The following is a 25,477-nucleotide window of genomic DNA, read 5'->3' as shown; positions in this document are numbered from 1 at the left end:
GGCACCTTTAAAAGCCTAAGAAGTTGTAGACACCATAAGATGCCAGATCATGTCTTTAGTTCAGTGGTCAGTCCCTGAGGGATCTGTCATTTTCAAGACCAGTCATGTCACATGGGGGGGTCGAATGTTGTGTCTATGCAGGTTCTGCACAACAGAAAGTCAGTATCAGGAGTGGACAGGTAGAAATCTCAAATTAAAGGATGTGCTTGCGGTTTTAATATTCTGACATTAATGTATAAAAGTGGAACTTTACACACAACGTGATAAAAAAATATTGTTCTTTAGCATGAAACATACATTCCACATTAATAATTATGCTACCAATATTCGTGTGCGCTGTAAATTGCCTTGCAGCATTGTTCTTGTTTCTTCTTGCTGCAGGATGCCATTTTGCCGAAGCCAAGAGCCCTGAGCAACAATACATCTTTAGGCTGTCAGCAGATCAGCCTCTACAAATTTGGCACAGTTCCTAAAAATAGAGTGCAACTGAGCATGTGCAGATCAGGGTGAGACAGTGTATTACGGGATTTTAAATAGTATAGGCACTTATTTTTAATGTTTTACATAGCTTTACCTGCAAAAGGGGCCAGCCTGAAGTCATCTAGCAGGGCTTAATTTTCTGTGTAAAGCTCTTTTTTAACTAAATATTGGATATCCAATGAAAACAAATGTATCCCTTTAAATCTATAAAGCAAAGACAAATAGACTGTTCATTCTGCAAGGGAAGTTGTACTTTGCAAAGTCATTATTCCCAACAGCTTAATGAGCAAAGTGAAGGTCTGCTGACTTCATCCAATCATGTGCAAGCAAAAATGCTGTTTTTTTTTTTAATTTTCTTTGCATGTGATTGGGTATGCTTTGCTAAGTAAAATGTCACCAAATTCACGGGGCACTGGGGGAAAATTCCTTGTAAAGTGAACAGCCTATTTGCTTTTGCCTTTTAGTAAATCGACCCCTAGGTGACAATGGTGGTAGCAGAAGAATTCTAAGAAAGCGATTTCTTAAATAGAAATCAGGGTCAGGCAGTGGATTTGCATTAAATGGTTAACTGTATTATCCGGTTCTTCTTATAAATGTAATTCAGTACATTTATCAAGCTATGTCATGAAGGTTGAGCATGAGCTAAAGCCTCAATAAGCCAGGAATACAAATGTTACTTTGAAAAATAGTACAATGAATTCACAGGCACATTTTCAATCTCAGGCTCCCTGGGAGCTGCTATTCTGAGGATCCTGTTAGGAGGAGTGCAGCCTTTTACGTATGATTGTGATGACTCACCTGCAGTACTATGGCTGGTACAGAGAAAATCATGGCTTCATTAAAGACCGGATTTCTGTCGTCCCGTTTCACTGCGGTCTTTTTCTTGCTGATCTTTCTGCCGTCTTGCAGCAGGTACACCTTTACAAATGGATCTGGGAATACAAAGAAGCACATTCATTTGGATCAAGAATCTGTCTGCACTGCACTCTGTATGCTGACACCAAAAAGCACATTTTGCATTTTGACCTGCAAAACCTTAACAAAGAGTATACAGGGGACACAAACTCAAATTTCCGAATGTCTAGATATAATTACAAGTACAAAGAAAATATACAAAGTGTGTATGCTTCCAAAGATACATCATCTTGCATGACCAATTTAAATGTAACTAGTGCTTAATCATATTAGTCAATTTTTCTATTTACAGTAACTTTTTTTTTTCCTCTTTTTGAGCTCCATGTAAAGCTGAACATTTATTTTACATGTATTGTGTGACCATACATCTGATTGTATAATTTTCATGGGACAGTGGATTTTAGGGGGCTGTCCCCAGGAAAAAACGTTCCCTCATTGTGTCCCTGATTTCTTTCCAGCTTTAATAATGGTGTTCCCAGCTCTGGTGCCTGCAGGGTAATATGTCAAAGCAACATTTCTGTGATTGGCCTAGAGCAGGAGGAGGGAGGAATATTTGTTGGGAGGCACTCTGTTACTTACTTTTGGCCTCCACACTCTACTACTACTCTGCATGTTAAGCACTCTTGCCTCAAAGCAAAGTCGGCTATGGTGTTATTAAACCTACTCCTTTAAGTCACTCCCACTCTTTGAACAATTTGGCCACATACATCATTTGGTGTAGCATGCTTTGTGTGGCACCAAGGGTGGACTGACCATTTGGGAACTCGGGCACTGCTCGAGGGCCCGGGGTCAGAAGGGGGCTCCATGAAATGCCCCTGGTACCTTTTTCATAGGCTTTTTTTGGGTGTGGTTTGAGTGTGGGCAAAGATAGAGGGGCCCCATGGTCCCCTATTGCCTGGGGGCCCCATGAGTTGACAGTCCGCCCCTGTGTGGCACTATTATTCACACCCCATGCTCCACTCCCAATAAAAGTGGGCATAGTCAATGATGTGTCCCCTGTCTGATTCTAAATAAACTGATGGGTTGTTTAGGTAAACCCTCACATTAATTAGTTTTGGTAAATTAAATGTTACATTTTATACAAATAGACTGTAATGTTTAGGCATCTCAAAGTGTCAAATCAATCTTTACTCTATGGTTCAGTTTTAACAGTTCGTCTTCTTGTTTTCTATTCTTCTTCTAGGGTTAATGGACCATCTCATAGCTCTAAAGATGCCAAAGGGGTTGGTGCAGTAGATCATAACATGGAGCACCCAAAACCTCTGTAAACATTAGTTTCTATCAATTTTGGGCCAAGCACTAATATTTATTGTTACCCTGGCCCCTAAACGTTATGAAACCCGCAGTCAAGCCAGCTGCCATTACAGCCACTGTCGTTCGGAATATCTAATGGAGAGTGATTTGTCTTATCTAGCAAAGCAGTCTCATTGTTCTTACTCCAGCCTATTCTTTTTTAAATATAAATAACTAGACAGAAACAGCCAGAACTTACATTCGTAAAACTTCGTAATGCTTATTGGTATTCCAGGAGTGACATGTTAAATATGCCAGAAGCCAAGCTGTAATATATCTGCTGGCCAAAAACAGTTCTGCAAGTTGATAAATACAATGTCTGGGCTCTAGAATGGGTTTCCAGCCAACATTATTCCTTACTGCTAACACTAGAGATCATTACTTTTTGTAGCCACGTAAATATTCCAGAACAAGCCAATACCTGCGTATATCACCACAATGAGCTCTTCTGCTTGGAAAGTTTTCTGCCGCAGTATTGCTTTGATAAATATATCAGGGAGAAATTGTAAATGGTGTTCCAAAGATGGCACCCTTCTCTTATTCCCAGGGTCAGGTTTCTATTATGTGACCTATTCCCACCCCACAAAGGTTTTATTATATGTTCTGTAATGCTATACAATTCCACACATTTCATATAACATAAAATATGTAGTCTATGTTCTTCTTGAAGACTAGGAGAAATATACTGATCCTAATTATAAGGCAGATTTGTTTTGAAAATAAAGGGGTTCTTAACATTTTAACGATTACAGTTCTCCAATGGATTGGGTATAAGTCTCCATACTCCCTTTGCCCCACTTGTCAAAATCATCATCACTAGTCCTATTAGATACCAGAATGACCTTCAAAGATGTCTATAGCTTAGTTTTAATTTTCATATGGATAGCTTGAAACAGAACATCTGAATGAAAATCAAAGGGATTTTATCAATTACATTTAATTTTTTTTAATATTAAAATGGCAAACCACAAATACACAAGTTAGCTACAACTAGTGAGATTGTTGCTGCTGTTTTTGTGCAATGAAATGCTAGAACTGAAGTACAGTTACTGACAATATTACTTGCATGTCGTCTAACAGAAGTCAATTTTTGCTGTTTGATTTCAGGTACAATACAGAATCCTTGTTTGTTTTTTTCAATTATGCAGAGAGTTCCCTATTCCCTTTGTTTGGTTCTCACACCTCTAGTGTATAAATACACCAGCTTTAGGTCTATGTGTTGTGTTTTTGAATTTAAAGGCTGACATGTCATTTCACATAATGGTGATGGCAGGTTTGGTTGTACACAACCAAAATCTGCAAGGACATCAGAATGGTTGATAGCCAAAGTTCAGGATGGGCAGTCTAAGAGTGGCCATACTTTGCCATATTACATCATAATTCAGGCAGTATCTTTGACAAATGTCAGATGATCAGGCTGTTTAGGTGTATCCTAGTGGGTAACAAAATGCTGGATATCATATTCTCAGCCCCTGTCTGTGACATTTCTGTGGGTGTTATGCCGTAGGTAAATATCTATGTTTTCTATTCTGTCGTATCCTTTTTTTGTGCCTTTTTTCAACATTTTCCCTAAATATTCTGGGTGTTTTTTATAACTTCTGCCCCATCACAGACTTATATGCTTGCCTTGCTAAGATGAGGTTTATGCCTTCAATACGTCCAAGTTTAGTTTGGATTGCATCCACTCTGTCCTGTTTCCTGGCTGTACTTCTGCATCCTAGTCCCTGTGCTTTTAATGAAATTCTCACAGGCACCTCTTGCTGCAATCTGATGCCTGTCATTGCCTTCATTGCTATTTGTTATCCTTGTCCCCTTGTTGCTCCCTTCAATCCTTTGCTTACTTTGCCTTCATTCTGTTTAAAATAAACCATTTTGCAGTTAAAAATAATACATTTTGGACTATGGGCTGCTTCCGAAATTCTGTGGCTCTACATTTCTAAAATTCTGACCTTCTGTCCCTGTATATTCTATAATGTCTATTCTCCATTTGGAATCCTTTGTTGTCAGACTACCAGTCCCATCATGCAACTTCTTTTTTGGGCTTTAAATCTCTTATATAGTATCTGTCAATTGTATTCTGCTTTCTAACTCTAGAAAGCTTGAATTCTCTTGCAGTAACCCTTGCCACTAATATTTCGAACTATAAAATGAAAATGTGCCAACATAAAAAACCCAATGCTTTATCAAGATTTGGATGAATGAAGATATATTATATTACAAATAAAAGATTTCCTTGACCACAAGTGGTTGACTTCATTTTCAGTGCGGTAGTACAAAATAAAAACCAGCTATAAATAAACCTTTAAATAATGCAAGCTTTCATGATAACCAGCGCATCAACGACTTCAACCATCTTTCAAAAGCTCCGATGAAAGATAGCTGTGCTGATTATTGAGGAAACAGTGGGCTAAGGGTGATTGGCAACCTATAATCCCTTTTCATTTAAACAAGAACTATTATTCCGAAACATGCTGTTAATTGATGAGCAGAAAAAACTAAACATATGCATTTGACGTTTATCTATGGTCAAAATTTAAAATTATATATTCATTTCTATATCAGGTTTACATTATTTCTTGCCTACTCCTATTATTTGAATGATCTTAAAGTTGGGAATCTTATTTATGAAGATCCTCACACATTTACTTCCTTGAATTCTGGGACATGTATTCACTATGTAAGTAGGCTCTGCTGCGTCACACATTTCACAGAGCCTACCTTCTGAACTACAGAGGAGCTGAGAGGATGTGTCTCTGAAGGTGGAGTCAATACAGGAATCTTTGCTTGCAGCAAGTTTCCATGGGATATGTAGTTCTTAGAAGTCAAAATTAAACAGCAGAGAGGAAGCAGCAAAGCATGCAGGGAATCTAGGACATTGTGGAAAGAGATGACCAGCAGACAGGTAGAACTCACAATATGAAATTGAGATACAAAAGACTATAGATTTGTCTTACCTGGAAACACCCAGAGGTAAATCAATTGTTTTCATATAGTCCACCCATCTGCTCAAGATTGGGTTAGGTCAGGGGAAGGGGGCACAAAAAATAAGTGCTCTTTTCCTTTAAATCCCCTGTCAGGTGTCCTTTTTGGGGAGATTTCCCTTCAGATCCTGCCCTATAGCCACAACAGAAAGTGAGAGGAAATCTCTTCACAGTGAGAAAAATACCGTCCTCAGTTGTCATTGAAGTAAGCATCCCCGTTGGAAGACTTTTCCTCTAATTCTGTTCTGGTGGCAACTCACAATGTGGGATTTTCCCTTCATTTCCAGGCACAGTGGTCACCATGATAAATAGAGAGGACAAATCTCCCTAGTAGAGACACAAAGACCAATAAAAACCTGACAGGGGTTCTAAACTCCTTACCACCCAGAAAAAAAAACATTTAGGCTTTACAAACACTTTAATGCAGTGTTTGGGGTGATATTGATATTCATATGTAAGTTTATGAATAGATTAGCTCATATTAGGGTCAATTCTCCCACTACTTTTTGTTATGCCTTCCTCCTTAACACTTACTTGACTGTTCAATTATTCCAGTGCTGTCCCATTTGTAGCACCCCTGCTCCCTCTTCCTGGTCTCACAGGATACACTGAGAGCAGTGGGAGCTATTGGCCACTGTTGTCAGTCAAATCCTGTGGGGGGCATGGCCAAGCCATGCTGTGAGTGTCTATGGATGCTCGGGAGCAAATACGCATGGGCTCCCCATTAGCAGCCGGCTTGCTGAGGGAACACCCACATTAGGGGGTATCCATTTAACAGGACTATAATGAGATTTAACTCAAAGTAAATGTATGGCTTTGTTTCCATTTCAGAATATTTTCAGGCATAATAACAAAACATCCTAAAAATGCTTAAATATATTCTTAGCATATATTAATTGGCTGATTTATTTAGGAGACAGGACCTTGGGGAACAGATACTGTAAAAAGTAAAGAACCTGTATATTATGTTGTAACAAGTACACTCAAAATCAATGAGCAGAATCAGTCACTTGTGTTAATCCAAAATTCATAGAAGCAAGTTAAGCCCTGGTAGCATTGTTTGATTTGAAATTAATTACAGAAAATTGTTCTGGCAATATCAAAGTCATGCCTAAACTGCTGAAATGTTTTGAAGCCTTGAGCTGTGAAGAGTTGGCGGCCATGGCATTAAATAAAAAAAAACCTATTTGGCTTCATAGTTAATGTTGGGGTTTACACATCATGAGTCCAAAAATCATTCAGAAAGAATTAGGTTACTGCAAAAAAACGTCATTGTTCGAGGAGAGATTTGAGTGAGTTCAATCACAGTTTAATATTTAGAGATATCTGGGGCACAACTATTCATTAACTATAGCATGTAGAACTGGCTATTCATACAGAATTCTAAAATCATATAACAGACTTTAAGGTCTGATCCAATATACTGGACTTTAGGGAGCCTCTTTGTACCCAGAACACAGTCACCTCTAGGGTACAGAGAGTATGCATTATAAATTCTGTCCACCCATGAACTAGTGTTTTAGAAGGCGTTAATGGGTTTCTTGGAGACAGATGATATGTGGATTGTCATTTTTAAGATAGTTAAAGACTCTGGATCATTTAACTTTAGACTATAAACATCTGCCATTTCTCCATATTTTTTTTATATCTGATATAAATAATACCATAATGACTGCCGAGTATTGGAGAGCAGTAACAGGACAAGCGAGGATAAGGAATGCTACAAATCTAAACCAAACAGTAATCCCAACAGAATAATGCATGTCCCCATACCAGAATTTACACTTAACTTAAAGTGACACAAAAAGCTGGTATAAAAAAATTTATTTCTAGTGGCAGTGGAAATAAACCCTATTTTTTATGTTTTACCTACAGGTAAGCCTTATTAAAGCGGAGCTCCACCCAAAAGGGGAAGTTCCGCTTTAAGGACTGCTCCCCCACTCTACATTAAGGATTGGCACCTTTGGGGGGGGGGGGTACCCGAATTTGACAGGTACCCGCTCCCACTTCCGGTCCAATCGTCTAGGCGATCAGAAACGGAAGGTGTCCTCCCTCTCTCCCTTCCTGTAGTCTTTTGGGACATGTGACAGGTCCCAGAAGACTACAGGACCATTCATGAAGCGCAGCGCTACTCGTGCATGCGCAGTGGGTACTCAGGTGTGAAGCTGCAAGCTATCACAGCCGGGTGCCCACATTGAATATGCTGGCCTCCTGGAATCCAGGATGGCCGGTGAAACGAGCTGCAGGGGACACACCACGAGACCGAGGGACAGGTAAGTGGCTGTTTTTTAAAAGTCAGCAGCTACAGTTTTTGTAGCTGACTTATTTTTTGACAGGTGAGTGGAACTCCACTTTAACCACTTACCGTCCAGCCCATGTACATAAACAATTTGACGGGAGCAGTGTAGGAGTGGGTGGCTGTTTATAAACGGCCTCCATGTTCCCTGCCTGTGCGCACTTCCTGGGAGAGTGCGGCACCGCAATCTGATCGCTGTACGGGACCTCTGTGTGAAGTCCTGATCATGTGATCATTGATTTGCCAATCAGTGATCACATGAATAGTAGTAAGCAAGATGTCACTTGCTGACATCATTGCTTACTACTAGTGAAATCTGTGAATGATCACAGAGGTCACATGGTACAAGGCTATTCACAACAGCCTTGTACCATGTGACAAGCTGTGACCAATCACAGCTCTCACAGTATTTCTCAATGGCTGCAAGAATGCAGCCAGGGAGAAGGAGAGAGGATTGCTTTTACAGCCTTTATGGGTATAAAAGCAATCAGTGTAAAAAGAAAAAAAAAATCATCACCCCCCCACAAGTAGTACAGTGTGACACTGTACTACTAGGTGACAGTATGTTTGTTTATAAAAAAAAAAACAAATAACAATATAAAAAAATAAAATAAAGATGTAAAACTATTTTTTGAAAAAAAATTTTTGGTTATAAACTAATTTGGGTTATTTATTTTTTTACCAAAAAGATAGCTGAATACATTTTGGCCAAGATTTATGAAGAAAGATTATTTATTTGCAAAATTTTATAAGAAAAACACTTTTTTTTCAAAATGTTTGGACACATTTATAAAGCAAAAAAATTAAAATCCCAGTGGTGAATAAATACAACCAAAATAAAGTTTTATCTGTCTCAAAAAAAAAATTCAAAGTGTCATTCAAAGTGTGATAGCACTAAAAGCTGAAAATTGGCCTGGACAGGAAGGGGGTGAAAGTGTCTGGACTTGAAGTAGTTAAAGAAGAAGTACAGCCAAAGCTTTTTTGGCTGTACTTCTGTGAATCACAGGAGTGCAGAACGTAGTTTTCAGCTGACAGTGGGCTGAAGTCAGCTGTCAGCTGATGTCGCTCAGCCAGTACAGGCTGGGGAAGGATCCGGACTTCAAAGTAGGGATCCATCCCCGAGTCTGGAGTGGCACCTGGCTCAGCCTCTTGGTGAGCCGCTGAGAGCCTGAGCCAGTCGCTCCCCTCCACAGTCCAACGCTCCAGTGAGCACTGCGGGGGCTGAGCAGAGAGCGGTGACTGACAGTCACCGCTGTCTGCTCAGGGCAGAGAGGAGAACTCCGCGATCAGCGGTCATGTGATCGCTGAGTTTTTTACTCTTAGAGCCAGCAGGGGTCAGATGCAACATTAGACTGATGCTGCATCCACCTAGGTATGTATAAATAGGAAGAAAATAAAAAGGCCTGCTCTTTTCTTAAAGGCTTACCTGTAGGTACTTTTAAATATCTCCTAAATGTGCACTATTTAGGAGATATTTACTGTAGCAGCGCTGGTGATGTTACCGGCACATGCACACTGAGCTTTCAATGGAGGGCTCGCCGTCCATTGAGAGAGCTATGCCACAGTCCAAACACCTGCGCGCATGAGCAGGAGTGATGTCATCGTGGCTCGTGGCAAACAGCCACTGCCCACGAACCTGGAAGGAAGACCGGGTAAAGATGGAAGCCCAGGGGAGCCATGACAGCACTCCGCTGGAGGGCTTCATATTTAGGTAAGTCTTATACAATGTCCTAGTACATTATGCTCTGAACTTGCAGGGAGAATTTTTGATTATATTTATTTTTTGCGGTTTACTACCACTTTAAGTATGTATTCTTAATGGAAAAAACACCTTTTATTGCTCTCAGCCTCCTCTAAATTTCCAAATTCCATTTTTTTTCTTTGCTGCTGTGATCCGACTTCCTGCTAGAGAATGGCTACATTTGTTCTCCATGATCCCACTGTACATAGGAAAGTAGCCACCCTCTGTTGCCCGATCCCAAGATAAACGAGGGGCTATGGGATCTGTATTGTGCATAGAGCTCTGTACATAATAAAGCAGTGCAACTAATGTGCACTGCTCATTCCAACAAACCGTAGTGAAGAGGAAAAGTAGAGATTCAGGAGCACACAAAGGATGTTGCGTGATGTTAGAGCGCTGATGCAGGAGGACATGCACAAGTGGTAGCTGTTTTGCAAAGTGTCCTTTGGAGATAAGTGATTAACAGCAAATCCATTCCAAAAGTTATTAAGCAGAGCAAAATCCCATTATACCCATCACTGGGTGATCATTTTCTTTCCCTCGCATAGTAGTGAACTGATATATATATATATATATATATATATATATATATATATATATATATATATATATATATATATATATATATATATATATATATTGATCCAAAGGAGCACTTGTCAATTCACTACAGGGCTTCTTTGGAGTGTGGGCTTCATGTTTAGGTCTGCTGCACACTCTGCAGTTCAGCAGTGAACTGGAAATTGGCCAGTGAAAATCACATAAAAATGACTTCCGGATAAATGTAAAATGTATATACATATACCATATGTTTTCTTTATTTAAAAAAAATAAAGCAAATATTTAGAGTGAATTATCTGTTTTCCGAATTTAAAAGGCAAAATTCAGTATCATTGAGTTTTAATTTACTGTATATCACCCAATAACCATATGCCTGATTTGAGTTTTTTAATGGGGGCCACAGAACAAATCTTTTTGGTAGCCACACTATGAAGGTACTATATTTATGAAGGGTATCCGATGGTTTGTTTGAGACCTTTTGTACATATAGTTGGCAGTTATATGGCCCCCCACTGATATTTTGGTCTGGTAGTTATCTACATTAATAACATTTAGGTAGGATGGAAATGTTCAATAGTTACACTGGCAGGAACGTATGGCTCTGAAGGTGTAACTAGAGAAGGTCTGCTCTGTAGGACACGACTGAGCAATACTAGAGAGAAAGATACTCTTTGGTATCCTTTCAACCAGTGTATTCCACAAACATCATGTTGAGATTTTACCTTTAATAAATACCAATATATTAATATACATCTTGCCCATACTCTGTTTAGTGGATTCCATGAAGACTGTTTGAGCTCGCCTGGCATACTAATTTGAGCAAAGAATGGTTAAAATTATTCTATGATTGTTTCAAACTTTGAAGTTCTCATCTTTTCTTCTTTTTTTTTTTTTCATTTTCTGCATGTATTGGATAGTCCTAGATGTTGACTGCCTCTATCTGCCATCTAGATTAGTCCTTTAATAATATAGGACCCTGTTACCCAACCCGTGTCCCGAGGGCATATGCGATCTTTAGGTATATGATGTGCAGCCCTCTGACCTCAGCCGTCTGTAGTGGGAACATTGATTATGGTAATAGCATTGATCTCTACCAGCCTCGTGTAACATGTTCCCAGTTACATTTTGTCTTCTGCAGCATATCCTCAGCCACAAATGTAGCATGTCTACTCTCTGATCCTCATTTTCTCTATTGGGTCTGCAGTTTCTGGCATTACATATATTGAACATTACATGTGGCCCTTTTATGATGTCAGGGGCCACGTTTGAGGCCCCCTTTAGCTCATAAGTTGACAGTCACTGCTGTAGGATGATTACATCTCATTCCCCAGATCAGTATTTGCATTGGCTGTACTCATTGAAGAAAGCGGTAATGGTGAGAGGACCACAGCTGAAAGGCACTGGACTAGAGCCACCATGGTATCACCATATTGAATTGTTGAGAGAATACCTCCTACAAGCCAAGCCAGATAACTATGAGTACATAAATATGAGATAAAGTATTATTGAGGGTCAACTGTATATCAGAACCCTAACAGGGAAGAGATAGTTAGGAGGAGAGGACTGCTGACAACGTACACATTAGATCCTGGTTCCATGGAAACAAGCGTACATTGCCTCACAGTCTATGTATGGTGTGCATCCTTGCTCTATGAAGCAAAAACAAATGGAGAATCTGTGAGTCATACGCAGCATGTTATATAGAGAAAAATGAGAACATTCACTTAATATATAATATTCCTGAAGTTAAAAACAAAGGAAATGTGTTAAAGTACGTATATGTAAACCCTCACCTTGTAAAACAACCCATTCGGTTTAAAATAGAAATGAAAGGATAAACTTTTACGTATAGATATAAATAAAAATTATAAATACCTTTTTCCCCCTTTTTTGTAAGCGCTCACATAGCCTATGCTCTCAGCTACTTAAAGTGTTACTAGACCCACAACAGAAAAATCAGTCTGTATATGCAGTAAAGCATGCTTGTTCTACTCACCGTGTAACCTAAGGGGTTAATCCTCTGCATTGTGTAAAAAGGCTGTTTGATCATGTCTTCTCTGATCCTCCCCTTCTTCTAATGTCCCCAATCCATCTGCTGATAGTACACAGCTCTAGGCGTCACTCTGCACATGGTCAGTTTAGTGTTTATTGCTAGAGAGCTTTTTTTTTTCTTTGGGAGGGTGCATGTGATCAGCACAGGGCCAATCAGCACTGCCCAGACAGAGGGTCAGGGCTTATGCAGTCTCATACGGCAGTCAGAGCAGAATGAAAACTCCTTCTACAAGCTTTAACCAGTGCTTAGCTGGACACTGATAGAAGTCACAAGACTGCTGTAACTGCTGATGAGAAAAGGTATTTAGCAGTTTATATTTACTACAATAATTGCATTTCCATGTTCTGTGTACTGTGGGAGACTAGATATAGTGAATGCAGGGTCCTGGGTTTAGTAACACTTTAAGGAGTTTTGAGAGGTGCAATGAATGGGGAAGGGGGTCTGTCAGGAGAAATCTGATCATTGGAGGAAAGCACACTAGTTCCCAGCATAGCTAAAGAACTGGCCATGCAGGCCCAGTGTGGTCAGTTTTTAATAAGGAAGCAGAGGGACTAGCAAGAACTAGGGCTTTTTTTCAGAGGGAAAGCAGGGAAACAGTTTCGGTACCTCTAGCCCTGGACGTATGTAATGGCAAGTGGTCCTGGAGTATGCTGGAGAGTCGATTGATGCTTGCTGCTAGGGGATCTTATGTTGCTGGAGGAAATCTAATTTTGAGTGGGGGGTCTAATGTTTCTGAGGATCTATTGTTGCTGAGAGGGATCCACCGTTGAGGGAGGGGTCTATTATTGCTGGCTGTTGGAGGGTTTAGAGATCTGTTTTTTCTGCCAGGTGTCTATTGTTGCCGGGGGATCTATTGTTGTGGGAGGGTCTGTTGTTGCCAGGGGGTTCTATTGTTGCTGGCTTCAGGGGATCTATTTTACTGCTTTTCTTGTTATCATTACCTAATTCCAAATTACTTATTTAGCACCCTCCTAGTCAGTTAGGGGGAGCCATCTGATTATTTTTTCAGTTAGAAGGGCTGAGTAGCAGCCTGAACAATTGTCAGCTTGGTCAAATTTGGGTCAGGGCTGAGAGGCTCTGCAGATCAGTTCCTAGACACCTCCCCCTGCTCTGGAATTTTGGAGAAGATTCTAGAAGCAGTGGGTGTGGGTGAGGAGGAGCTGGTCTGCACTCTTAAAGGATTCTGACCAATCGCCAAGCATGAGGCTTGCCATGGGGTCGGGACAGCCCTTAAGAGTGACTGAGCCTACTCGGTAGCAGAGAGAAATCGGGTGGAAGATGTAAGAAATCTGAGATGCAGGAGCCTGGGAGGGGGCCCAGTGGGAAGAGACCTCTCTACAGGCAGAAAGCTGGAAAGGAGGATCGCTCAGCCCCCAGAGCAAGGACTACCTGTAGAGCCAGGAAAGGAGCCAGCCCAGCAGAAGACCTGAAGGCAGCCACCTACCTAAATCAACTCACAGGACTGAGACTGAGTGAGTTGTCCTACACCCCCTGGGCCAGTTAAGGGGAAAAGAGCACTCTGGTGGGAAACCAGACTCGCTCCTTACCTGGGACTGTTTCATTTAAAGTGGCAGGCACTGGAACCCCTTGCCCAGGTATTCCCTCAGGCAGCTGGATAAGAAAAGGATTATCTGGAGTCTGAGGTGATACACCAGGAGAGTCTGGAGAGTTCTCCAAGAAGAGTTTCTGCTGCGTAAACACTTGGACACAGTTGCCAGGAAGTTGTTCTCAGTTTACTGTTCAGTGGGCATCCCATACTCCCCTTACCCCATCCAAGTTCAATTCCCCTAATAAAACATAAAAAGCAAGCTCAAGGACTGTTTACTGTCTCCTGTGTGCAAGCTGGAATTCAACTCTGAAGAAAATGCGTGTTGCCTGGCCATGCAGAACTATAGGGGGACCCAAAGCTTCACCAACCCCTACGGGGATAGTGCTACACTTAGCACAATATGATACTTGATTCTGTATTCTGTACTGGGAGGTGGAATCAAGGGATGGTGCTTGGAGGGGCGGAGACTCAGAAGGGGGGGGGGGTTCCTGCACCTATTCTCTGAGAAAAAAAGCCCTGACAGGAACACACAGGAAGCAATACAAAGAATACAAGATACTTTTTTTTATACAAGTGCATGGTACAGCAAGCACATACTGTATCAGGAATATGAAATGTTGTGTTGACATATTCTTTAATAACTACACTTTTACCTACTGCCTCCCTAAAGCTGAAATTTTGGGGGGATACAGCACCAAACACTTTCATTATGTGTATTGATGCATATTCCATTACTTGCCGACTGCTGTTTCTTGTAATAGTCCTACCTTCATAATTTTGCTGGATATTACCCCGAATGGTTATCTTCTAATGAGCAACCCTGCTAGTGTGGAATGTTACCCCGCTTGCCCATCCCCTCTCCACAATTTGGAGACCTCATATTACTTTTCTCATACAATGCATTGCATTCTGCAAATGAGTGCTTGAATGTCATTTAGCTGTGTTGGGTGCTATATGCCTCCCCCTCTCAAAAAAAACAAACTTCAGCTTTAAACATTAGACTAAGCTTTTCTGGCACTTTTTGTTTACAAGTTTAAATCAGTACTTCTTGCTAGAAAATTACTTATAACCCCTAAACATTATATATATATATATATATATATATATATATATTCCCTCCTAGATTGTAAGCTCCAAGGAGCAGGGCCCTCCTATCCCTCTTGTATTGAACTGTATTGTTGCTGTATTGTCTCTCGTTATATTGTAAAGCGCTGAGCAAACTGTTGGTGCTATATAAATCCTGTGTAATAAATACAGTTGCAAGAAAAAGTATGTGAACCCCTTGGGATTACGTGGAGTTTTGCATGAATTGGGCATAAAATGTGCTCTGAACGTCATCTAAGTCACAACAATAGAAGAACACAGTCTGCTGAACATAATACTACACAAACATTAGATGTTGCCAAGGTTCACATACTTTTTCCTCCCTGCACTGTGAATGTTTACATGTTATGTGCAATTAAACCATGGCAACATCTAATGTTTGTGTAGTATTATGTTCAGCAGACTGTGTTCTATATTTGTGACTTAGATGACGTTCAGAGCACATTTTATGCCCAATTCATGCAAAACTCCACGTAATCCCAAGGGGTTCACATACTTTTTCTTGCAACTGTATATATATATATATATATTTTTTTTTAGCAAAGACCTTAGAGAATGAAATGGTGATCGTTGCAATTTTTTTATGTCCCATGGTATTTGCACAGCACTTTTTCAAACGCAATTTTTGGGGAAAAAATACACATCAATTAATTAAAACAAAACACAATATATTCCCCAATTTTTCTGTAAAATATGAAAGACGATGTTATGGCGAGTAAATAGATACCTAATGTCACACTTTAAAATTGCGCACACTCGTGGAATGGAGAGAAACTACGGTACTTAAAAATCTCCATTGACGATGCTTTAAAAATTGTTATAGGTTACCTGTTTAGAGTTGCAGAGGAAGTCTAGCACTAGAATTATTGTTCTTGCTCTAAAGTTTGCGACGATACCTTACGTGTGCTGCGAACACTATTTACACATACGTGCGCGACTTATGTATGTGTTCACTTCTGTGGACGAGCACAGAGGGATGGGGGCGCTTTAATTTTTTTTTTATTTTTACACTTTCCCTTTATTTGTTTTGATCACTTTTATTCCTATTGCAAGGCATGTAAATATCCATTGTAATAGAAATATGGATGACAGATACTCTTTAAGGGGAGATCTGGGGTCAAAAGACCCTAAATCTCTCATTTACCTTTAAAAGCAAAAGATAAAAAAAAAATTGCTGGGGGAAGTCCCCTCCTGCCGCTACTGAATGAGCTAATAAGCATCTGAGACCGCTCTTATGTCAAAGTCGACCGCTGGCTGAAAATAAAGATGCTGGGGTTTTGACTGATATCTTCAGCCAGAACCCCAGCAAACTGCAACGTTTATATACATATTACGGTCGGCAAGTGGTTTTTAAAGTGGTTCTAAAGCTTCAAGGTTTTTTTTACCTTGATGCATTCTATGCATTAAGGTAAAAAACCTTCTGTGTCACAAACTGGCCCCCTCACTCCCCTTATACATAGCTGAGCCCCATCGGGTTACAGTACCATGCATGAGAGCTGTGGCTCTCCTGGCTTTGTCCCTCCTAACTGATGAGGAGGCAGGGGACAGGGCTGAGTCACGCTGTCTGTGTCAATGGATGCAGCAGCGGGACGCAGAAGCGAGCCCACACGAGTGCCCCATGGGAATCAGCTTCCTATTGGGGGCACCAACAAGAAAGGAGGAGCCAAGAACGCTGGCAGGGGACCCAAGAGGAGTAGGATCGGGGCCACTCTGTCCAATTCTATTGCACAGCACAGTTAAGTATGTAAATCCTTTACAATCACTTTAAAGCTGGCTATAGATGAATTGTTCTGTGTTCACATCATTGTGCTGAGTAGGGAACCATCTATTAGACATTCACTACAATTGCACTCTTTTGAACCTTTGTCAATAAAAAACAGGGAGAGTCTCGTGCTTGATAAAAATAAAGATTTTCCATCTACCACTGCAGTTCTAGTTTAGCTTCCAGAAGAACACACCAGGAGGCCTCCTTCCTCCTTTTGATACACATATGCCTGTAAGTTCATTTATTGTGTTTGTTAAAGTCACATATATATCTAGATCACATTTCAATATATTTAATGTGATTTGTAGGTAGCTGTTTGCAAGAAATGTGTTCATTGCATACATTTGTGAGAGACATATTTACAAGCATATTGTAACTTCAGTTTATGCGATTGTATTGCAGTTTTACAGAACTATTCACAGTAGGAAATTCAGTTTTGGAATGAAACACAACGCTGCTTCTGTCAGCATTGTTAGCTAGCTGTCAGCTAACCGTTAGTAGGAAAGCCTATGAGTAGAATTTTGAATGAAAATTCTTTGGAAAAAAATGTTCTAACAAAGTTCATTCCTTTTTCTAATCATGAGTGGGGTCAAACTGATGTTTGTTTTCAACCACAGTGATGAGAAAATTTGAAATAGAATGGAATATTTTTCTCGAACAAATTAATTTCTAACTGTGTACAGTATATGGTTTTCATTTGGTGAAGTCCATACATTCCAAAATCAAATGTTAAAATGTATGAATTTTCCTAAGACTTTTCTCAAGAATTTTTAGAAATGATATCCATCTATGGCCAGCGTAAAGGGGAACTCACCTCAGCTCTAGCGATACGGCGTGTCCTAGCTCCTCGCATGGCCACTGACATCTTCAGGCAGCCGGCTTCTGGGTCTCGATTGCCAGACGCTGTCATTGGCATGCATGGACAGCTCACTTTTCAATTGCAGACAGGCAGGCAAGTAACTTTAATGCCGGCACGTTTTGTCTATTCCTACCTGTTTGTCCATCTTTAGTTCTGGCCTAAATTTTCACTTTAACCCATTAACTTTGCCTCCTCGCCAGGGTGGCTGTTAGAAACCATGGGGCCCCATACAGCCAATCACCTTCCTTCCCCCCACAAAGGAAAAAAAAAACAGTTTACAATGCCTCCATTATGATCAGTACTAATCACTCATTGTGTTCATTCAGGCAAGAAAGGGGTAGGTAAATGTGACATATTCACCTTCCCCCACTCTCAATCCTGCAGGATCCTATTGTGTGCTTGCAGCTGCCGGTGGAAAGGAGAGGAGGGAATCCGGCAGCACTGCACTGCAGGGGTGGGGGCACACAGGAGGGCATGGGCAGCAAGGGAAACAAGAAGGGTGATGGGTTTGGGGAGGGGGGCAATTACTGGAACCGATCCCCTGTATGGCTCTCTCTGCAACTTACAGCCACAGCAACTCACAGTGAAGTGACTGGCTTTAGGTGATACACAGAGGCAAAAAAAAATCCTCCTATATAAGTTATACATAGTTATCTGCAGCCATCTCTTCCCTACATCCATTCAAAGAATTTTTAAGGCTTGTCTGAGCTGTCGGAAAAAAGCGGCGGAGAGCTGAAGTTACACTCTGCAGAGCTCAGTGAAGAGGGCTGTGAGAGTTGATTAGAAGGAAGGGACAGAGCCCCTTCACACAGCACACAGGAACAGAGCTGAGGCTGTCAATCAGCTGGAGCTCCCTCCCGTCACCTTTTTTTTCTTGGTGTCGGGAAAACTTGTCAGAAGTGATTCATGCTGATGGCAGAGGAGCAAAGCAGGAGACAGAAATGACACTGCTCTTCATTGAAACAAATACACATTGTAGAGGGATATGCTTTGTTCATATTTCATGTCTGAGGTTTACAACCTGGAGTATTTAAAGATACATCTCTAGGTAAATAAAGGGAATAAAATCTCTCTACTGTATGATACTTTCTATAAATAAAGAATGCAAAAAAAAAAAAGAAAAGATCAAAATCAACCACATGCAATCAAAATGATGGCCTGTTTATAATGTGAACCCTCACCTTTTCTGCCAATGCATAATCGATCTGTAGGTTAACATCCTTTTATTCCATATATACTGTATAGGGTGAATTGTGCAATAGCTATTCTACATACAAATGTATACACATGTACATACATGTAAAGATAATGGTACCTACTGATCAAAGCTTTTTATTTATACCATATCTTCTACAGGACATTTGCTAATGAATGTGACTTTTACAATGATTATTTCTCTCTTACCTGCTGTGGTCTTTCCTTCTGTCCACAGCAAGTTCTTTCCTTTAACCACCACCACGGTGAGACGCTCAGCTGTTGGGAGGTAACTGAGAGACAACAGAATCTCCCCTACTGCATCTACAGCCTGAAAAACAAAGGAGATGTGTGTTCCACCACGGCTTATTTATATATGTTTACAATTTTAATTTCGGTCAATTTCATGCCATTCACAATTCAGCCATTATCCTCATGTCACAAATCTGACCTAATTTGATTTTGTGATCTCTAAAACCAGCCAAACATGGATAGAAAGCAGGCCATTTCAGCAGAGACCGGCCGAATCCATGTATGGGCAGGGTGGTTGTACAGTGATCAATCTACTGATTGACTTCTGTACAACTGCGCTGTTGGAAACCTTCTTGATCAGCACCGGCAGTGCTAACCAGTGTATTCTGACAGCAGGAAAGTCTCCGTTTTCAGAATACAGGGGCTCAGCAGGGAGGTTTCCCCTATCCACCTCAAATGTGTGGTTAGGGGAATCGTTGAATGAAAAAAAAAAAACAAAACAAGAATCATCTATGGGCTTCCTAAGTATCTCTCTCATTTGTTCTTGTGTTTTCCTATACTAGTCATGGGCACAAAGCTAGGTGATGAGATTGGTTTTGAGGAACTAGATTGGCTTGCACAGCTACTGGACCTCAATCCTACTGGACACCTATGAGATGAATTGATGCACCAATTATGAGCCAGGTCTTCTCATCCACCATCTGTAGATGATCTCACAAATGCTCTTTTGGCTGAATGGGCACAAATTTCCACAGATACCTCGTACATATTTGTGAAGGGCCCCCTGAAGAATGTAGGACCAATGCATAGCAATACCCATGATTTTGGAATGGGATGTCCAACAAGCTCATTTAGATGTTATGGTTAGGTTTCTACAAACATTTGACTGTACAATATATCTTCCAATGCAGACCACTGTGAGTGGTGGAACCTCACAATGGACAGTCATGTCTCTGTGACAAAAAATAAAAGGAGATCTTACTAGTGCACAGACAACATATAAACATCTGAAAGATAATCTTACTCTTCCCCACACTATCCAAAACCTAAAAAAAAAATCTTTATACACAAACAACATATAAACATCTGAAAGATAATCTTACTCTTCCCCACACTATCCAAAACTTAAAAAAAAAATCTTTATACACAAACATATAAACATCTGAAAGATAATCTTACTCTTCCCCACACTATCCAAAATTTTAAAAAAAATCTTTATTGTAGTTCCACTTTAAATGGGAGCAATCAACTTCTTTGGTAAATAATCTCTTCAGTACGTAGTAAAACAATACCTTATTGACATCTTGTAGGTATATCCAGGTATTGAATGGTCGCATAGCCAAATCCAAGTCTGACAATTTCAGCTCTGCAACTCCCGTACTGATATTCCTTTCATCTCCATCTATTCCAAAAATAGCGAACCTCAGGCTGTTTTCCTCCAGCGCCATCGGATCGAGCGGTATGGAAAACTTCTCATCAAATAAAACTGAATATGCATTTCTCTGTATCTGTCAAAACAAAATTGTGTGCATATGTTATGAAGATGCTTAATGGAAATTGTGCAAAAAGAAGTAATGAATTGTCTTGACAGAATTCAAAATATGTCATTTTTGTTTCTAAACAAGTAAAACAAGGTAGTGTTTATTAAGTGTGTCTTTTCAGTTTCAGTCACATTGGCTTTGCAGAAACCCCTTAAAGTTGGGCCCGTTCCTTTTCTCCTGGATTCTGCATCTGTATGAATAGGCTTAGAAAATGGTCAAGGGAGGACAGACTTGACTGGTAGAGGGAAACCACGTAGGAGATAGGGACACCCAGGAACAGTCCAAACAGGTTCGTCCTGCACTCTTAGGCTCCATGCACACGGGGCGTTTTAATAACGCTGGTAACGTTAGATGTGTAAAAAGCACTAGTTCCTAGTGCTTTTTTAGCACTGATCACTGTATTGGTGTCACTAGGGATGTCAGTGACACCAAGTCAGTTCCCCCCAGTGTCAGACTGTCTGCCGCAGTCCCGCTATAAGTCGCTGATCGCCGCCATTACTAGTAAAAAAAAAAATTCCAGTATCTATACCACCATTTGTAAACGCTATAACTTTCATGTAAACCACTTAATTTACATGTATTGGAATTTTTTTTAGCAAAGACATTTAGCAGAATACATTTTGGCCTAAATTTATTACGAAATTTGATTTTTAAATTTTTTTACTGGTCGTGTTTAATAACAAAAAGTAAAAAATATAGTTTTTTTCTCAAAATTGTCGGTCTTTTTTTTATAACGCAAAAAATAAAAAATGCACAGGTGATCAAATACCACCAAAAGAATGCTTGATTCATTGGAAAAAAGGACATAAATGTAATTTGGGTGCAGCGTTGCATGACCGCGCAATTGTCAGTTAAAGTAATGCAACACCATAACGCAAAAAATGGCCTGGTCAGAAAGGGGGGTACATCCTCAGGAGGGCGAGGAATATGTAAATCTAACATTTCCTATTCCTGATATGTGCCTGTTGTACCATGTACTTGTATGAAAACGTATCCTGTTCTCTTTGTATTGCTTACTTTGTGTGAAATCCCTGGTGTTCCTCCCAGTCCCTCTGCTTTGAAAATTGACCACACTAGACAGAAGAACACACTGCGGTCAGTTATCTAGCTGTGATGGGAAATCAGTGTGCTTTTCTCCAATGATCAGACTTCTCCAGACACGCCTCTCCTTGCACAGCCATTCACTGGGAAGATCAGTGTGCTGAAGTTTCTCTTCACTGAGCTCCTTATGCAGCTGATGTTTTTAAACTGAATGGGTTGTTTTACAAGGTGAGGGTTTACAATCACTTTAAGAGATAATTAAGCAGGGATATAATCACCATTTAGAAACAGACAAGTGGTTCAGAGTGAAATTGGTCCAAAAGACATGCTTGTAGGTGAATTGGATCCTGTCTAAATTGGCCCTAGTATATATATATATATATATATATATATATATATATATATATATATATATATATATGAATGTGAGTTAGGGACCTTAGATTGTACACCCCTTGAGGGTTAGGGACTGATGTGAATGTACAATATATATGTGTAAAGCACTGTGTAAATTGACGGCACTATATATAAGTACCTGAAATAAATAAATAAATGTATTCATTTATCTACTTGCCTACCTGGGCTTTTACCCCCTTCCTGCCCGGGACCAATTTTCAGCTTTCAGCGCTGTAGCAATTTGAATAACAATTGAGCGATCATTCAACACTGTACCCAAACACATTTTTATAATTTTTTTGAGACAGAAGAGTTTTCTTTTGGTGGTATTTGATCACCACTGAGTATATTATTTTTTGCTAAACAAACTATAAAAGACTGAACTTTTTTTTTTCAAGTTTTTTCTTAGTTTCTGTTATAAAATGTTGTAAATAAGGAATTTTTCTCCTTCACTGATGTGCGCTAATGAGGCTCCAGTGATGGGCACTGACAGGCAGCACTAATGGGTAATGCTAGGCAGGACTGATGAGGAAGCACAGATAGGCGGCACTGATGGGCAATGAAAGGCATCACTGGTGGGCATTGACAGGCATCATTGATGGAAGGAAGCACTCATATATGGCACTGATAGGCAGCACTGATATGTGGCACTGACTGACACTGATAGGAGGCACTGATTGGAACTGTTAGGCAGCACTGATGGGTACTGATAGGCAGCACTGATTAACACTGATAGGCGGCACTGACTGGAACTGAAAGGTGGCACTGACTGGCACTGGTAGGCAGCACTAACTGGCACTGATAGTTTGCACTGAAAGGCAGCTCTGATGGGCACTGATATGTGGCATTGATGGGCACTGGTATGTGACATTGATGGGCACTGACAGGTGGCACTGGTGGGGCTACACTGATCATCAGGGCACTGATGATCAGTGTACAAATTCCCTCTGAGGAATACGGCTTACCAGCTCTCTTCTCCTCATGGAGATTGGACACAGCTGATCACATGATAGAGTCTACATCAGTGGCTCTTTACTGCGATTGGTGACACAGTGCACCTCCGATCGCCACACTGCATGCCCCCAGGGGCGCACATGTACAGCTAGGGTGGGAGGACATCATATGACGTTCTTCCAGAAAGAGAGAACCGCCGCCCTCCTGTCATTTCCTTATATGGCGGGTGGGAGGCGGTTAAAGTCATTACATAGGACAAGGGGGCAATATTTTCATGTGGAGGAAAAGAGATTTGATCTCTACATACAGAAAGAATTCTTCACAGTTCTGGCCAGTTTAGGAGATTAGAAAAGTAAAAAAAAAAGCTGAATGCATTCCAAAGGCTGGCCATACACTATACAATTTTCTTGAGAATTTTCCATTAGATTTACCTTCAACAATGTAGTGCAAGGGCTTGACTAATTAGATACAATTGAAAGTGTTGTTTAGGTTTGACCTCATATTAAAAGGTTTTTGGTAAATCTAAAGCAAAATTTTCAAAAAAATTGTATAGTGTATGGCCAGCCTAAATGCATAAAATATAACTGGGTATTAACATGTGTAGGGAATAACACCAGAGATTGTTGATCCAGGGAGTATCTCTAAGGCTGGCCATACAATATACAATTTTCTTGAGATTTTTGGTTTAGATTTACCAAAAACCATATAATATGAGGTCAAACCTAAACAACACTTTCAATTGTATCCAATTAGGCAGGCTCTTGCACTACATAGTTGAAGGTAAATCTAAAGGAAATTGGACAGAAAATTGTTTAGTGTATGGCCAACCATAGTCTTCAGGAGATCAGGAAGGATTTTTTTATCCTGCTGGAGCAAATTGGACCATGCTCTACAGGGTTTCTGGCCTTCCTCTGGAGCAACTGTGAGTCCGGATCTTTATATGGAGGTTTTCTATTTATTTATTTTTTTTTTTTTCTATCGGTTGAAATAGATGGGCTTTTGTCTTTTTTCAACCTAACTATGTAACTACTGAATCAGCTTAACAAACAGGGAACTTACATATCTGCAAGGAGTTCAGCCTTTAGTCACAACAGTGCAGAAAGAAGATGTTATGGACACTGGAAACCCTCTTGATCCTTTTGGGTAGCACTTGTTTTACATACCGTATCACCGTATTAGGCTTCCTATTTAATTCCACTGGTATACCCGTAAGCATCAGAAGCAATTTTGCCGAACTCATGATATTTGCAGAGTACGAGGTCAGTTTAATTAAACCTCCCCCGAGAGTCAGCCGCTTTATGCAACAATGCTACTGTAGCCTGCTTGTCCATTTACTGTATTGATTGGGCTAAGCTTGTAATGAAGCAGTGATCAGTGACTCCTGCTGCGGTAATCCCAGATCAGAGCATACAAAAAAAAGCAGCATGACATTGTGTATGTATATAAACAGTGGAGTACGACTTTATCCCATATCTGTACACAGCAAATCCATTATGGACTCTGTGCCATCACAATACAGATTTCAATACACGCTCCAAACATGAGCATTTTACATTCAGATGACTCAGAGGATGTACAGTCCAGCCGCCGATTGCCTCTATTACAGCCCTGTGCTATCCATTCATTATCTGAACCTGGCAGCCCAACTAGCCTCATCTTCTTAACCATTTCAATACCGGGCAATTTTACACCTTCCTGCCCAGGCCCGTTTTCAGGTTTCAGCGCTCTCACACTTTGAATGACAATTGCGCGGTCATACAACACTGTACCCAAACTAAAATTTTATCATTTTCTTCACACAACTAGAGCTTTCTTTTGGTGGTATTTAATCACTGCTGGGGTTTTTATTTTTTGCTAAATTAACAAAAAAAGACCAAAAATTTTGAAGAAAAAAAAGTTTTTCTTTGTTTCTGTTATAAAAGTTTGCAAATAAATAATTGTTCTTCATAAATTTAAGCCGAGATGTATTCTGCTACATGTCTTTGGTGAAAATAACCCAAATTAGGATGTATTATTTAGTTTGTAGGAAAGTTATAGAGTTCACAAACTATGGGATAGATCTGAATATTGATCAATCCTGAAGTACTGACGGCCAATCTAATTTCTTGAGGTCCAAGAATGTCAGAATAGTACAGATATCCCCCCAAATGACCCCTTTTTTCAGAGTAGACAGTCTGACGTACTTCATAAGAAGCATGGCGAGTTTTTTGAAGTTGTATTTTTTTTGTCATAACTTTTCGGAAAATTAAAAAATTAAAAAAATTAGTTTCACTATTTTTTTTTTACATATTGTCACCAGTACAGTACAGCGTCATCATATAACTGGCATGGCAGTAATCAGGGACACTGACTGCTGACAGTATGAAAAAAAAAATTATATATTTTTTTTATTAAATTTTTTTTCTTTTTTTAAGATTTTTTTTTCATATTTCACTATGACCAAAGTAGTACAATGTTACCATAGTAACATTGTACTACTTTGGGGAAGTGATCAGTATTTTT

General features: G+C 40.0%; 1 protein-coding gene across 1 annotated transcript in view; it reads right to left on the bottom strand.

Annotated features, from left to right (window-relative positions):
* Positions 1-25,477, bottom strand: part of SYT12 (synaptotagmin 12) — a 147,502-nt gene that overhangs the window by 11,759 nt on the left and 110,266 nt on the right. The window contains exons 5-7 of the mRNA XM_089654974.1: positions 20,336-20,551; positions 19,002-19,122; positions 1,279-1,412 (exon numbers count right to left, since the gene is read on the bottom strand). Coding sequence (XP_089511100.1) covers positions 1,279-1,412; positions 19,002-19,122; positions 20,336-20,551 — 471 coding nt within the window. The remainder of the gene's footprint in view (positions 1-1,278; positions 1,413-19,001; positions 19,123-20,335; positions 20,552-25,477) is intronic.

Source organism: Staurois parvus, unplaced genomic scaffold, assembly GCF_062004578.1.
Source record: "Staurois parvus isolate SC_StPar_1 unplaced genomic scaffold, SC_StPar_1.0 ptg000818l, whole genome shotgun sequence".
In the NCBI taxonomy this organism is placed as follows: domain Eukaryota; kingdom Metazoa; phylum Chordata; class Amphibia; order Anura; family Ranidae; genus Staurois; species Staurois parvus.
The sequence above is the reverse complement of the archived record's forward strand: the minus strand, read 5'-3'. Positions and strand labels throughout refer to the sequence as shown.